Here is a 14,675-nt window from a genome sequence, read left to right as displayed (position 1 = left end):
TCGTCTTGGGTGGCAACTTTGTGGGATCTTTGTACTTGGACACCAAGTTCTCACTGTTCCTCCACACTGCCAAGAATCCTGTCTTTAAAGCTGTATTCACATTCAAATTTGACCTTCCAAAATGAATCACTTTGTTTAAGGGAGATATATATGGCAGGGTTTTCATGCAGTGTGCGGTGGGAGCCTGGAATGCACTGCCAGAAGAGGTGCTGGAAGCAGGTATGTTGGCGACATTTAAGAGGCATTTTACATGATTGGTTACATGAATTGGAGGGAATAGAGGGATATATAGACTGAATAAGGGAAGGGGTTTCTTTTATTTTAGTTAGGGCATGATGATCAACACAAATTTGGAGGGCCAAAGGACCTGTTTCTGTGCTGTAATTCTCTTTTGCTTTTCTTCCTTTACAATTAGGGGTATACGGGTCAAATGCTGGCAAATGGAACTGAATTAATTTAGGATATCAGGTCTGAACCTTTGACTGGAACACACTACCCAGACTGTCTGGAACATACCCACCAGATGGATTGGAACACAGCCCCAGAGTGACTGGAATATACTTCCAACTGACTGGATCATACCCTCCCAGACTGACTGGTCTGGAGCACACCCCCAGAGTGACTGGAACACATCCTCGACCAACTTATGCTGTATCTTCTTTACACTTTCTGCAGTTCTGCCTTAAACGGCATTTTGTAATCTGCTCTAAACCATGCCCTTCAGCTTGAATCTGCTTCCTTTTTTTGCTAGAGAACAGGCTAAATTCCTTCAACTAGACAAGTCAATCTACTGGAGAAGTGAGAGGACTAGTGACTTCTGGCATCATTTTCAAATGTGTTTTGAGGTTATATTTAATGAGTTGTGTTAATAGTTAGATACAAATGCATTCAGAGAGGATTCTTGCTACATACTGGCAAACTATCAAACCATCAATTGAAGAGGAAGAACTTAATTGCTGATGTTTATCAAGACGACAAGAATCTGATTTTTTTCAATGCTTGGCCAATTAATTTTATCGACCTGCCCTACTTCTTACAATGGCAGAAATTGGAAAATTCCATCCATTGTCTCCAGAATCAGTGATGACGTGAAGAAATATTGTTTTAGACTGAAAGTTAATGTGGTCAAGAATGTATTACCAGAAAGGATGATGGAAATAAATTTAATTTTAACATCAAGGAAGAATCAGATAAATACTTGAAGGGAAAGTAATGTGCTGGGCGACAGAAAAACAAACAGGATAATGGAACTAATTTGCTTTTAGCTCTTTCAAAACGAAGATGAACAGAATGTGTGTTATATAATTCCATGATTTTATGAAATGACAAATTAGAAATTAGGGATGAAGCTGTATGCAAAGCTGGGGAATTTTCTCTATTACCAAATATTGTTCTCTTGTATAAACATGGTTTGAAACAGGGTGTTCCACAGTTAAAACCTCAGTTTGCAACTCTAGTGGAAAATTTGATGTGTGTATAAAAATTTGTTTGTTTGACCAATCTATGTTAAACATCTTCCTGTGCCAGCTAACATCTTCCCAAAATATATTTAACTTTGTTGAATTTGAACTCCAAATATTTACCTGCTAAGCCTTGGTATTCTAATCTATTATTTTAAACTTTGTTTCGCAAATGTTATTTGACTGTGAAATATAAGGCTTTATGAAAGAGGAATAGATCTTCAACTCCAACAAGCCACTGTCTGTTTGTCAAACTCAGTTACTTGATTGTCACCATATTTCCCTCAACTTTTCTTCATAAATACAAATAAAAACTGTTTGTATATTCACAATGGTGATGAGAGCATAGATCAGACCCCACACTCCCTTTGAGCATGATTCTTTGCTGGGATAGCTGATTAACTACATAGCACCTTTTGGTGCTTTTTGTACTAGGTTTGCTTTCTGGGTCTTCTTTGGATATGCTTTCATACTTCTAATATCTTAATATTTAATATTCCCCTTCTTTGTTGACCACAATGAGCAATTTTCTTACTTCAACTTTATGCTATACTTACGGCAAAATGTCTCTGTCCTCCAGTTTTCTGGTTTCCCACCAGCATGGGAGCATTGCCTGGAATATTCAGAGGCTGTGCTACACAAGCAGAATGAATCTAAGACTTTACTGCAGGTGCACATGTCTTGTATGCAGGCCTGAATATAATGTTCGATATTTAAGCGGGACTTGCAATCTGCAAATGAGTTTTTTGAAAGGAGATTTTCGCAAGCTTCTCTCTGAAAAACACGAGTGCAATATATCGAACTCTGTTGTCTGAAAAATGCAGTAGCTACATTAAAAAGTGTACATAGATATTTGAATTATTGAATATGTGCATGAGTGTATAAATTTATGAATGTAAATATATATGAGATGTGAGAGTAGACATAAATTGTAGCATAAAGGATTAATATAAGTATGCAAACATAAATACAGAACAACCTCAGTTATACGAACATCAATTATCCGGATTTTGCATTATCTGAATAATATCTCAAGGTCCCGTAAAAATGTAATCCATTATCCAACAAAAGTTCTCTGAACAATCAGTTATCCAAACAAAATACTCCCCATCCGTTTCGTTCAGATAATTGAAGTTGTTCTGTATGTGTTTGTTTGTTCTTGTGCTTGTTTATGGTCACAATTTTTTAAAAAACTCATTAAGATTTTATTGATACACATTTTCTTAAGTTTAAGATTTTACTCTTCTAGCCCCAAAAGAAAATGTTTCAAGATAGAAGCACTCATTGAGGTGCCAGCAGCTTTCTTTGTGTGTAAGCCCAGATAGTGTGAGTTATTTAACAATTTTATCAGGCCTCTGAATTGAACTTATTTATTGTCTTGGCCAGCATTTACATATAGGTGTACAATTCCTATTAAAATGGGGTGGCCCAATGGCTAACACTGCTGACTAACAGTGCCAGAGATCTGGATTCAATTCCACCCTTGGGTGGCTGTGCGGAGTTGCATGTTTTCCATTTGTTTGCTTGGGTTTTATCCAGGTGCTCTGGTTTCCTCACTCAGTCCAAATATATGCAAGGTAGGTGGATAGGCCATGCTAAATTGCCCATAGTATCCAGGGTTGTGCAGGCTAGGTGAATTAGCCATGGGGAATAAATGGTGATAGGGTAGAGGGTGGATCTGGGTGGGATGCTCTCAGAGCGTTGGTGTAGACTTGATGGGTCAAATGGCTGCTTCCACACTGTAGGAATTCTATGATGTCATTGCATTTCTCGTTTAGTAATTCCAGAAAAGTGTGATTAACTTCAAAGATTTTGTAGTGGTTCTGTTCGCCGAGCTGGAAGTTTTGGTTGCAAACGTTTCGTCCCCTGGCTAGGAGACATCATCAGTGCTCTGGAGCCTCCTGCGAAGCGCTTCTTTGATGTTTCTTCCAGCATTTATAGTGGTCTGTCCTTGCCGCTTCCGGGTGTCAGTTTCAGCTGTCTGCTGTAGTGATTGGTATATTGGGTCCAGGTCGATGTGTCTGTTGATGGAGTTTGTGGATGAATGCCATGCCTCTAGGAATTCCCTGGCTGTTCTCTGTCTGGCTTGCCCTTTGATAGTAGTGTTTTCCCAGTTGAATTCATGTTGCTTGTTGTCTGAGTGTGTGGCTACTAGGGATAGCTGGTCGTGTCGTTTCGTGGCTAGTTGGTGTTCATGTATGCGGATTGTTAGCTGTCTTCCTGTTTGTCCTATATAGTGTTTTGTGCAGTCCTTGCATGGTATTAAAAAATACCATGCAAGGACTGCACAAAACACTATATAGGACAAACAGGAAGACAGCTAACAACCCGCATACATGAACATCAACTAGCCACGAAACGACACGACCAGCTATCCCTAGTAGCCACACACTCAGACAACAAGCAACATGAATTCGACTGGGAAAACACTACTATCATAAGGCAAGCCAGACAGAGAACAGCCAGGGAATTCCTAGAGGCATGGCATTCATCCACAAACTCCATCAACAGACACATCGACCTGGACCCAATATACCAATCACTACTGCAGACAGCTGAAACTGACACCCGGAAGCGGCAAGGACAGACCACTATAAATGCCGGAAGAAACATCAAAGAAGCGCTTCGCAGGAGGCTCCAGAGCACTGATGATGTCTCCCAGTCAGGGGAAGAAACGTTTGCAACCAAAACTTCCAGCTCGGCGAACAGAACCACTACAACAAGCACCCGAGCTACAAATCTTCAAAGATTTTACTAGCCATACATACAGATTAGTGAAACTTACATATTGCTCACACAAAGCACTGGTTTCTATCTCACGTTCATCTACATCTTCACATTTCTCGTTTGGCTGATGGACTTTTTGCAGATTTCCAAAATGAATTGATGAAAATCGTTGGCCTAAAGTGTATGAAAACAAGATACTTCAAATTTAAAACTATTTCATTCAGCAAATTATTTTACAAAAAAGTTCAAACATTCTTGCCTTACCATCTGCAATGAATTCATTGTATAAAGGAAGCCCATTGTAATCTCCACAGAGCCCACAGGTCGTATTTTGAAATTTCACATCAAGTTCCACCTAAAAAAATTGTAATAATAAACCAGTTGACTTTTAACTAAGACTTAACTTCATGAGAGAACTTCAAGGTTTTACACAAAATATTTATGACCCTATATTACGTTAAACTATAGGAGTGAATACCTCGAATATTGCTGTCAACTCAGTGATAGTAGTGAGGTGTAGAGGGCAGAACTTTACTGTCAAAAGGTTTGAAGGCAGAGGAGTAGGCCCATTAAGCTCCTTGGATGACCATTGCACTATCTACCTACTCACTTCTATATGTCGCCAAATGAGGCCTTTAAGAACCCAAGTAATGGTCACATAAGCTCTACTCTTCACTCAGTCTAAATTCTCAAACTAGCGGGAGGAAGTCAAGGACAAAGTTTATGGGGAAAGTGAGTATTTAAGTTTGGTAAAGGAAGGATTTGGGGGGAGGGGTGGTGTGGGAGGGATGTCATGATTGCTGTGTTGAGAGAGCATGGTTGCTAATATGCAAAGAATATTTGATTATATTTTTAATATAGATGATATGTCATCATAGGAAATTTTGCAATGTCATGTGATTTTGCAGCTATCTTAGTTATATTGCATAATTAGCTTCATATGGAGGTTTTTGCAGCACAGAAAGAGGCCTTTTAACTTGTCATGTCTGTGCCACTCATCAATAATCTATCTATTCTATTCCCTTTTTCCAGCACTTGGCCTTGCATGAAATAATGTTTCAAATGCTTATCTAAATACTACTTGAATGTCCTGAGAGTTTCTGTCTCTAACAACCTTTCAGGAAGTAATGCCAGAAACCCCTTCCACTGGGTGAAAAACAATTTCCTCAAATTCTTTGTAACCTTCCAGTTCCTTGCCTTAAAACTGTGCCCCTGGTTATTGTTCCTTTTACTAATGGGGAAGGTTTCTCCCTATCTATCCTATTTATACCCCTCATAACTTTGTATACTCAATCTAGTACCCCCTTGAAATAATAACACAGAGGCCAGTATCCCTTCACCAAGTCACCCTTTATTTACTTGTGCATAGTACACTAGCTGTGGCTCAGTCAGCTCAGAGTCAGTCCCCTGAACAGAGGAGATTCCAAATCCCCTGTTGCGATTGGTTAACCAGGGTGTCTTGATGGGTCCTGGTTACCAACCCCAATCAAGGATTGCATAGTCTGCGAGATCCACCTGGTTCCAATCACTACTTATTTCTGAGGAAACCAATGCACCCTATCTGGTCTGTCTTCATAACTGAATTGCTCCAGCCCAGTTAGCATCTGGTGAATCCTCTCTGCACCCTTTCTAGTGCAATCCTTACAATAATGTGGCAATCAGAAATGCACAAAATATTCTCATTCTGATTATGGACAAACTAATGTCATATACAGTTTCAGCATAACTTGAACTAGTAAAGTGAAGTACAAGATGCCTATTTGTAGAGTAATAGGGTAGGGGAATGGGTCTGGGTGGATTACTCTTCAGAGGGTCGGTGTGGACTTGATGGGCCAAATGGCCAGTTTCCACACTGCAGGGCTTCTATTCTATGATCTACTTAACCATCTTATCTATTTTCTCTGCTGTCTTCAAGGATCTATGGACAGTCAAACCAAAGTCCCCTTTGATTCTCTGTAAATCCTAATGCCCTACCATTCAACATGTGCTCTATTGATTTGTTAGTCTTTGTAAAGTGCAACATTTCACACTTTTCAGCATAAAATTCATTTGCCATCATTCAACCTATCTCACAAATCCACCTATATTATCCTGTAGTTTAAGGATTTATTCTTCACTATTTAAATGCCACCAACCTTCAGTCACCTTTGAAATTATTGATCTATCACCTACAATAATGTCAAGATCATTACACAGCAACAGCAACTAGTTTAGTTTGCAAACAGCAAGGAAGCCAGCTTCAAACTTGTAAAATGTCCAGATTACAGAGGAGAAAGTGCTGGATGTCTTGAAATGGTTAAAGGTGGATAAATCCCCAGGACCTGATCAGGTGTACCTGAGAACTCTGTGGGAAGCTAGAGAAGTGATTGCTGGGCCTCTTGCTAAGATATTTGTATCATTGATAGTCACAGGTGAGGTGCCGGAAGACCGAAGGTTGCCAAACGTGGTGCCACTGTTTAAGAAGGGCGGTAAAGACAAGCCAGGGAACTATAGACCGGTGAGCCCGGTAGTGGGCAAGTTGTTGGAGTGAATCCTGAGGGACAGAGTGTACATGTATTCGGAAAGGCAAGGACTGATTCGGGATAGTCAACATGGCTTTGTGCATGGGAAATCATGTCTCACAAACTTGATTGTGTTTTTTGAACAAGTCACAAAGAAGATTGATGAGAGCAGAGCAGTAAATGTGATCTATATGGACTTCAGTAAGGCGTTCGACAAGGTTCCCCATGGGAGATTGATTAGCAAGGTTAGATCTCATGGAATACAGGGAGGACTAGCCATTTGGATACAGAACTGGCTCAAAGATAGAAGACAGAGGGTGGTGGTGGAGGGTTGTTTTTCAGACTGGAGGCCTGTGACCAGTGGAGTGCCACAAGGATCGGTGCTGGACCCTCTACTTTTTGACATTTACATAAATGATTTGGATGCGACCATAAGAGATACAGTTAGTAAGTTTGCAGATGACACCAAAACTGGAGGTGTAGTGGACAGCAAAGAGGGTTACCTCAGATTACAACAGGATCTGGACCAGATGGGCCAAAGGGCTGAGAAGTGGCAGATGGAGATTAATTCAGATAAATGCGAAGTGCTGCATTTTGGGAAAGCAAATCTTAGCAGGACTTATACACTTAATGGTAAAGTCCTAGGGAGTGTTGCTGAACAAAGAGACGTTGGAGTGCAGGTTCATAGCTCCTTGAAAGTGGAGTTGCAGGTAGATAGGATAGTGAAGAAGGCGTTTGTTATGCTTTCCTTTATTAATCAGAGTATTGAGTACAGGAGTTGGGAGGTCATGTTGCAGCTGTACAGGACATTGGTTAGGCCACTTTTGGAATATTGTGTGCAATTCTGGTCTCCTTCCTATCGGAAAGATGTTGTGAAACTTGAAAGGGTTCAGAAAATATTTACAAGGATGTTGCCAGGGTTGGAGGATCTGAGTTACAGGGAGAGGCTGGGGCTGTTTTCTCTGGAGCGTCGGAGGCTGAGGGGTGACCTTATAGAGGTTTACAAAATTCCTGATGAAGGGCTTATGCCCGAAACATCGAATTTCCTGTTCCTTGGATGGTGCCTGACCTGCTGCGCTTTTCCAGCAACACATTTTCAGGATATATCTCTATGACTCTATGACTCTAAACGACTTGGCGTGCCACAGGCTTGTATTGACAAAAACACCCTTCAACCATCAGGTGGAGTTCAATCTGGATAAATGCAAGGTATTGCATTTTGGTACAACAAACAAGGGTAGGGCTAATACAAGTAATTGTGGGGCTTAGGTAGTGTTGTAGAACAGAGGGAGCTAGGCATGCAGATAGATGATTCTTTGAAGTTTGTGTCAAATATAGACAGAGTGGTTAAAGAGGCATTTGGCACGCTCGCCTTCATTGCTCAGTTACTTTTGTATAGGAGTTGGGAAATCATGTTGAGGTTGTACATGACACTGGTAAGGCCTCTTCTAGAATACTATGTCCAGTTGCTTAGTTACAGGAAGGATATTATCAAGCGAGAGATGGTTCAGAAGAGATTTAGAACATAGAACATAGAAAAATATAGCGCAGTACAGGCCCTTCGGCCCTCGATGTTGCTCCGACCAAAGTCTACCTAACCTACACTAGCCCAATAACCTCCATATGCTTATCCAATGCCTGCTTAAATGACCATAAAGAGGGAGAGTTCACCACTGCTACTGGCAGGGCATTCCATGAACTCACAACCTGCCGAGTAAAGAATCTACCCCTAACATCTGTCCTATACCTACCACCCCTTAATTTAAAGCTGTGTCCCCTAGTAACAGCTGACTCCATTAACAGAAAAAGGTTCTCAGTGTCTACCCTATCTAAACCCCTAATCATCTTGTACACCTCTATCAAATCTACCCCAAACCTTCTTTTCTCCAATGAGAACAGCCCCAAGTGCCTCAGCCTTTCCTCATACAATCTTCCTACCATGCCAGGCAACATCCTGGTAAACCTCCTCTGCACTCGTTCCAATGCCTCCACATCCTTCCTATAGTATGGTGACCAAAACTGCACACAATACTCCAGATGAGGCCGCACCAGAGTCTTATACAACTGCAACATGACCTCCGGACTCTGGAACTCAATTCCTCTACCAATAAAGCCCAGTACACCATATGCCTTCTTCACAGCTCTATTTACCTGGGTGGCAACTTTCAGAGATCTGTGTACATGGACACCAAGATCCCTCTGCTCATCCACACTACCAAGTAGCCTACCATTAGCCCAGTAATCCATCTTCTTGTTACTCCTACCAAAGTGAGTGACTTCACACTTAGCTACATTGAACTCCATTTGCCACCTTTCTGCCCAGCTCTGCAACTTATCTATATCCCGCTGTAACCTGCTACATCCTTCTTCGCTGTCCACAACTCCACCGACTTTCGTGTTATCCGCAAACTTGCTCACCCAGCTTTCAAGCCCCTCCTCTAGATCATTTATAAAGATGACAAACAGCAATGGTCCCAAAACAGATCCTTGTGGAACACCGCTAGTAACTGCACTCCAAGATGAACCTATTCCATCAACTACTACCCTCTGTCTCCTTCCAGCCAGCCAATTCCTAATCCAAACCTCTAATGCACCCTCAATGCCATACCTCCGTAGTTTTTGCATTAGCCTACCATGGGGTACTTTATCGAACGCCTTGCTAAAATCCATATACACCACATCTACTGCTTTACCCTCGTCCACCTCCTTAGTCACTTTCTCAAAGAGCTCAATAAGGTTTGTGAGGCACGACCTGCCCTTCACAAAACCATGCTGACTATCCTTGATCACATTATTCCTATCCAGATGTTCATAAATCCTATCCCTTACAATTCTCTCTAAGACTTTGCCCACAACAGAAGTGAGACTCACTGGCCTATAGTTACTCGGGCTATCCCTACTCCCCTTCTTGAACAAGGGGACCACATTCGCTATCCTCCAGTCTTCTGGCACTATTCCCGTAGACAATGACGACATAAAAATCAAGGCCAATGGCTCTGCTATCTCCTCTCTAGCTTCCCAGAGGATCCTAGGATAAATGCCATCAGGCCCAAGGGACTTACCTATTTTCATCCTTTCCAGTATTCCCCAGACCTCTTCCCTACATACCTCAAGGCCATCCATTCTAATCACTTGTGACTCAATATCCACATCAGCAATAGTGTCCTGTTCCTGAATGAATACTGACGAAAAGTATTGATTTAGTGTCTCTACAATCTCCTCCGCCTCCACGCACAACTTCCCACTACTATCCTTGACTGGACCGATACCTACCCTAGTCATCCTTTTATTCCTGACATACCTATAGAAAGCCTTTGGGTTTTCCCTAATCCTACCAACTAAGGACTTTTCATGTCCCCTTCTCGCTGCTCTTAGCTCTCTCTTTAGATCCTTCCTGTTTACAATTTACCAGTTGTTGCTGGGAATGAAAGGTTTGAGTTACAAAGAAAGGCTGCTTAGGCTGGGACTTTTTTTATTGGCGTGTAGGAGGTTGAGAGGTAACCTGATAAACGTTTATAAAATAATGAGAGGTATTGATAGAGTTAAAAGTAGTTGTCTTTTTCCGAGGATAGGGGATTTCAAAAATAGGGGCACATTTTTAAGGTGAGAGGAGAAAGATTTAAAAAAGACATGAGAGGTAAGTATTTTACACAGAGGGTGGTTCGTGTGTAATGAACTTTCTGAGGAAGTGGTGGATGTCGATACATTTACAGTATTTAAAAGACATTTGGATAGGTACTTGAATTTTAACGATTTGGAGGAATATCGGCCAGGTGCAGGAAAGTAGGATGAGTTTAGTTTGGGATCATATTCAGTCTGGACTGGTTGGATTGAAGAGTCTGAGGTCAGCTGTTTCTGTGCTGTATGACACTGCTTCCTGCTTTTAAGATGATTTTGGATCTGATTTGCAAGATCGTCCTGGATTCCATGGGCTCTTAGCTTCTTAAACAGTCTGCCATGCAAGATCATGTCAAAAGCTTTTCTGAAGTCCGTGTAGACTACATCAACTGCACTGCCTCATCTACGTAAAAGTTCAATCAGATTTGTTAGATATGATCTCCCCTGACAAAGCCATGCTGACCAACCTTAGTTTCCTTGTTTCTCCAAGGACAGATAAATTCTCTCCCACAAAATGTTTTTACAATAGTTTCCCTACCACTCAGGTTAGACTTACTGGTTTGTAGTTTCTTAGTATATCTCTGCCACCCTTCCTGAATAATGTACTACATTAGGTGTGCTCCAGTCCTCTGCCACCCCTCCAGTGGCCAGAGAGGATCTGAAATTAATATAAGAGCCACTGCAGTCTCATTCCTTGCCTCCTGAAGAAGTCTGGGATACATCTCATCTGAGTCTGTAGATTTATCCACTTTGAAGCCTGGTAAAACTACTAATTCCTCCTCTAAATCAATGCTAATCTGTTCAAGAATATCACAGGTTGCTCCCTGATATTTAGACCTACATCATCCTTCTGCAAAATGCTCATTTAAAACCTCAGCCATATCTTCTGGCTCTGGACACACTTTGGTCACTAATTGGCCTTACTCTTGTTTCAGTTTTTTTTGCCCCTAACCTTTGGATTTTCCTTAAAGTAATACACCAGTTGTTTTTCATGTCTTCTCTTAGCCCTCATAACTTTCTTGTTACATAACCCCTGAATTTTCTAAACTTCTCCTGGGCATCCATTATTTTGAAGTCTCTGGTATCTTTCTTTTTCCTGATGCAATCCTGTACAACCCTTGACATCTTGGATTCTCTGGACTTGTTGGTTCCACCCTTCACCTTTTTTGGGAATCTGTTGGTTCTGCATTCTTACTATTATCCTTTTGAATGACACCCACTACCTTGCTGTAGATTTTCCTCCAAGTTGGTGATCCCAGTTCATTTTGACCAGATCCCATCTAATGGTATTAAAAGCAGCCTTTCCTCAATTCAGAACTTTTCTTTTATTCATGCTTGGGATGTCAGCATTGCTTTAGGCCAGGATTATTGTCGATCCCTAGCTGTCCCTGATAAGGTGGTGGTGCACTGCCTTTTTGAACTGCTGCAGTCCATGTGCTGTAGAGTGACCCACAATACTCTTAGGGCAGATATTCCAAGATTCTGACCCAGTGACAGTGAAGAAACGCTGATATATTTCCAATTCAGGATGGTGAGTGGCTTGAAGGGGAACTTGTAGTTGATGGTGTTCCCATATATCTGCTGATCTTGTCTTTTTAGATGGAAGCGGTTGTTGATTTGGGAGGCACTACCTAAGGATCTTTAGTGAATATCAGCAGCTCATCTTGTAGGTAGTACACACTGCTACTACTGAATATCAGTGGTGGAGGGAGTAGATGTGGTGTGAATCAAGATGTGGTGTTTTGACCTGGATGGTGTCTAACTTCAGCTACATTCATCCAGTCAAGTGCAGAGCTTACCATCATATTTCTGATTTGTGCCTTATGGTACAGGTTTTGGGAAGTCAGGAAATGAGTTACTCAGTGTAGTATTCCTAGCTTCTGGCCTGCTATTATAGCCACAACATTTAAATGGTGGGTCTAGTTGGGTTTTTGGTCAATGGAAACTCCCTGGATGTTAATGGTGAGGAATTCAGAGATAGTAATGCAATTGAATACGAAAGGGCATTGAGTAGATTGCCTTTTCTTTGAAGTGGTAATTTATTGGCATTTGTATGGCTTGAATGTTACTTGCTAGGGTAGCACAAGTCTAAATATTATCCAGATCTTGTTACATTTGGAGATGGACCTCAGTATGTGAAGAGTCACGAATGGTACTGAACATTGTCTAATCATTGGTGGATGGTTACTGCTGAGGCTGGAGAGTTGCTGGTAAATTAGATTAGCCGGCAACTCTGTGAAGCAGAATACTCTTGCAAGTGAGGAGCAAAACCCTTCTCTCCAGTTAATTCATGCTGCACAGAGGACTAAATGGTGTGGAATGGACTGCTGACATTTGCGAAAATACAATTCCCGCAGACTTTGGTCTCCAACTGAAAATGCCACCCATATCGAAATTCACTGTACAAAAACAAACCACTCAAGTAACCGTGTCAAACAGAAACACACAGTTTTAAAACTGAACTTTGTTTGCCCTTGATCAATCGGAATACAGTTTTTGGGAGAATCAATTTTATTTGCTCAGTCAGAAAATGTTGCTATGTCTTCAAAGCACAAAGATAATGATAGAAATAAATTGAAATTATGACATGTAAATAGTCCATTTGGTTTGCAATCCTGTATCGCTGTGCACTCCTCAAGAGTGCAGGTTTTTCAAGAACAGTAATACTGTTGAAGTGATTTCAAAACATTCAGAAATTTTTGCATGAAAAATTTTGACTCCTTTACTATTGAAAACAAATCAGTTTTATTTACTGTGCTTCATACTTTCATAATTTTAAACATTTCTAAAATATCACCCAATGTCCAATAAAAACACAATTTTGAAATTTTTGTCATTTATATTTTGTATCCTCATGAATCTGTTTGTACTGTGTCTGGAACCTCAACATTCTTTTCATGACACATAAGTCAAAAGTATGCACAGTATTTCAGCTAAACTTCTATTAATGTTTTATATAATTTATCAATGCCATTTTTTTCATATTCTTTGTTTCTTAAGATGAAACCTTTTAAAAATTTTAGCACAGCATGAGATGTTGTCTTTAATGTATTGTCAACATACAGCCCCTCCCATCCAAACCCCTCTGCTCCACTGCAGTACTCACCCACTTTCCATTCTATACATTTCCTGATATTTTTTTCCCCAAAATGAATCATATCACACTTTCTGATTTGAATTCCATTTGCCACCTTTTAGTTCTCACCTTAGTAAAATTACTTGTAGTTCTTTGGCCTTCTAGTTAATGATTATTCCTCTTTTGGTATCAATTATCAATTTTGACACCATTTTCTGTAGGCCTATATCTAAATCTTTGATTAACAGTGAATAGAAATGGCCCAAAAATCCTGAAAACTAGCCTTAGCTCCTATTTGTATTTTCTTCATTCCAACCAATTTTAATTCAACTTGTAACCCAGTGACTCATTCTACATTTCCAATTTTCTCTAGTAATTTTTATGGCTTTCAATCATTTCAGGATTCATCTCGAGTTCAAGAATATTTTTTTTGATGAAGCCTGATGCATTAGAAAAGTCTTAACTAGTTTTTGGCTTTTTTTTTCAATTGTAGTGCTTCTCCCTTTCCTTTAACAAATCTATTTTCACTGACATACTTGTAAACCTTACTATTCCTTTGATTATATGTTTGTGAGCTTTTTCAAATAAAATTTGCTGTTGTTCTAAACGGCTAATTTCTCGCTCCACTTTCCCTTATTTATATACATAGGATCATAGTAACAGGAAACGGCGACTTAACCTGTCATGACTGCTCTACCACTCAATTACACCATGCCTTATCATCTACATTGACACCATATTTTGTACTATCCCATATATTTTGAGGTCATGAGTATCCATAGTACTAACAATCTTGAACGTAATGATTAAGCTTGCAGAGCCCTCTGGGGTACGGAATTTCCAATGATTCACCATTACTTATTGAAGAAATGCCTCCTTACCTCAGTTCTAAATATCTGTCTACTTAGATTATGTTCCTTGGTTCTAGAGCCACCAGTCAAGAGAAACATCCTATCTATATTCAATGTGTCCCATCCTGTAAGAACTTCATAAGTTTCAATGAGAAAACTTATCATTTTTCAAAACTCTAGAGAATACAGACTTGGGTTCCTCAACGTCTTCTAATTAAACATTCCACTATCCCAAGGATAAGTCTGATGAACCTTCATTGCTGTCCCTCTATAGGCAGTACTGAGGTTGCACAAACATTAATTCTTGAGTGTATTCAAGTCAGAACACAATGCAGGACAATGTAAAATAGCCATTCATTGGTACAGGAATCCATTGATAACCTCCCATAGGTAAGAAGGCCAAAGATCTACAAAACACTTCAGGTGCAGTCTCACCAACATT

The 14,675-nt window shown here is 40.3% G+C and overlaps 1 protein-coding gene across 1 annotated transcript in view; it reads right to left on the bottom strand.

Annotated features, from left to right (window-relative positions):
- LOC132824527 (mucin-2-like) overlaps nucleotides 1-14,675 on the bottom strand; it is a 185,368-nt gene that overhangs the window by 155,046 nt on the left and 15,647 nt on the right. The window contains exons 4-6 of the mRNA XM_060839163.1: nucleotides 4,452-4,542; nucleotides 4,246-4,361; nucleotides 2,018-2,234 (exon numbers count right to left, since the gene is read on the bottom strand). Coding sequence (XP_060695146.1) covers nucleotides 2,018-2,234; nucleotides 4,246-4,361; nucleotides 4,452-4,542 — 424 coding nt within the window. The remainder of the gene's footprint in view (nucleotides 1-2,017; nucleotides 2,235-4,245; nucleotides 4,362-4,451; nucleotides 4,543-14,675) is intronic.

This window comes from Hemiscyllium ocellatum, chromosome 18 (assembly GCF_020745735.1).
Source record: "Hemiscyllium ocellatum isolate sHemOce1 chromosome 18, sHemOce1.pat.X.cur, whole genome shotgun sequence".
In the NCBI taxonomy this organism is placed as follows: Eukaryota; Metazoa; Chordata; class Chondrichthyes; order Orectolobiformes; family Hemiscylliidae; genus Hemiscyllium; species Hemiscyllium ocellatum.
The sequence above is the reverse complement of the archived record's forward strand: the minus strand, read 5'-3'. Positions and strand labels throughout refer to the sequence as shown.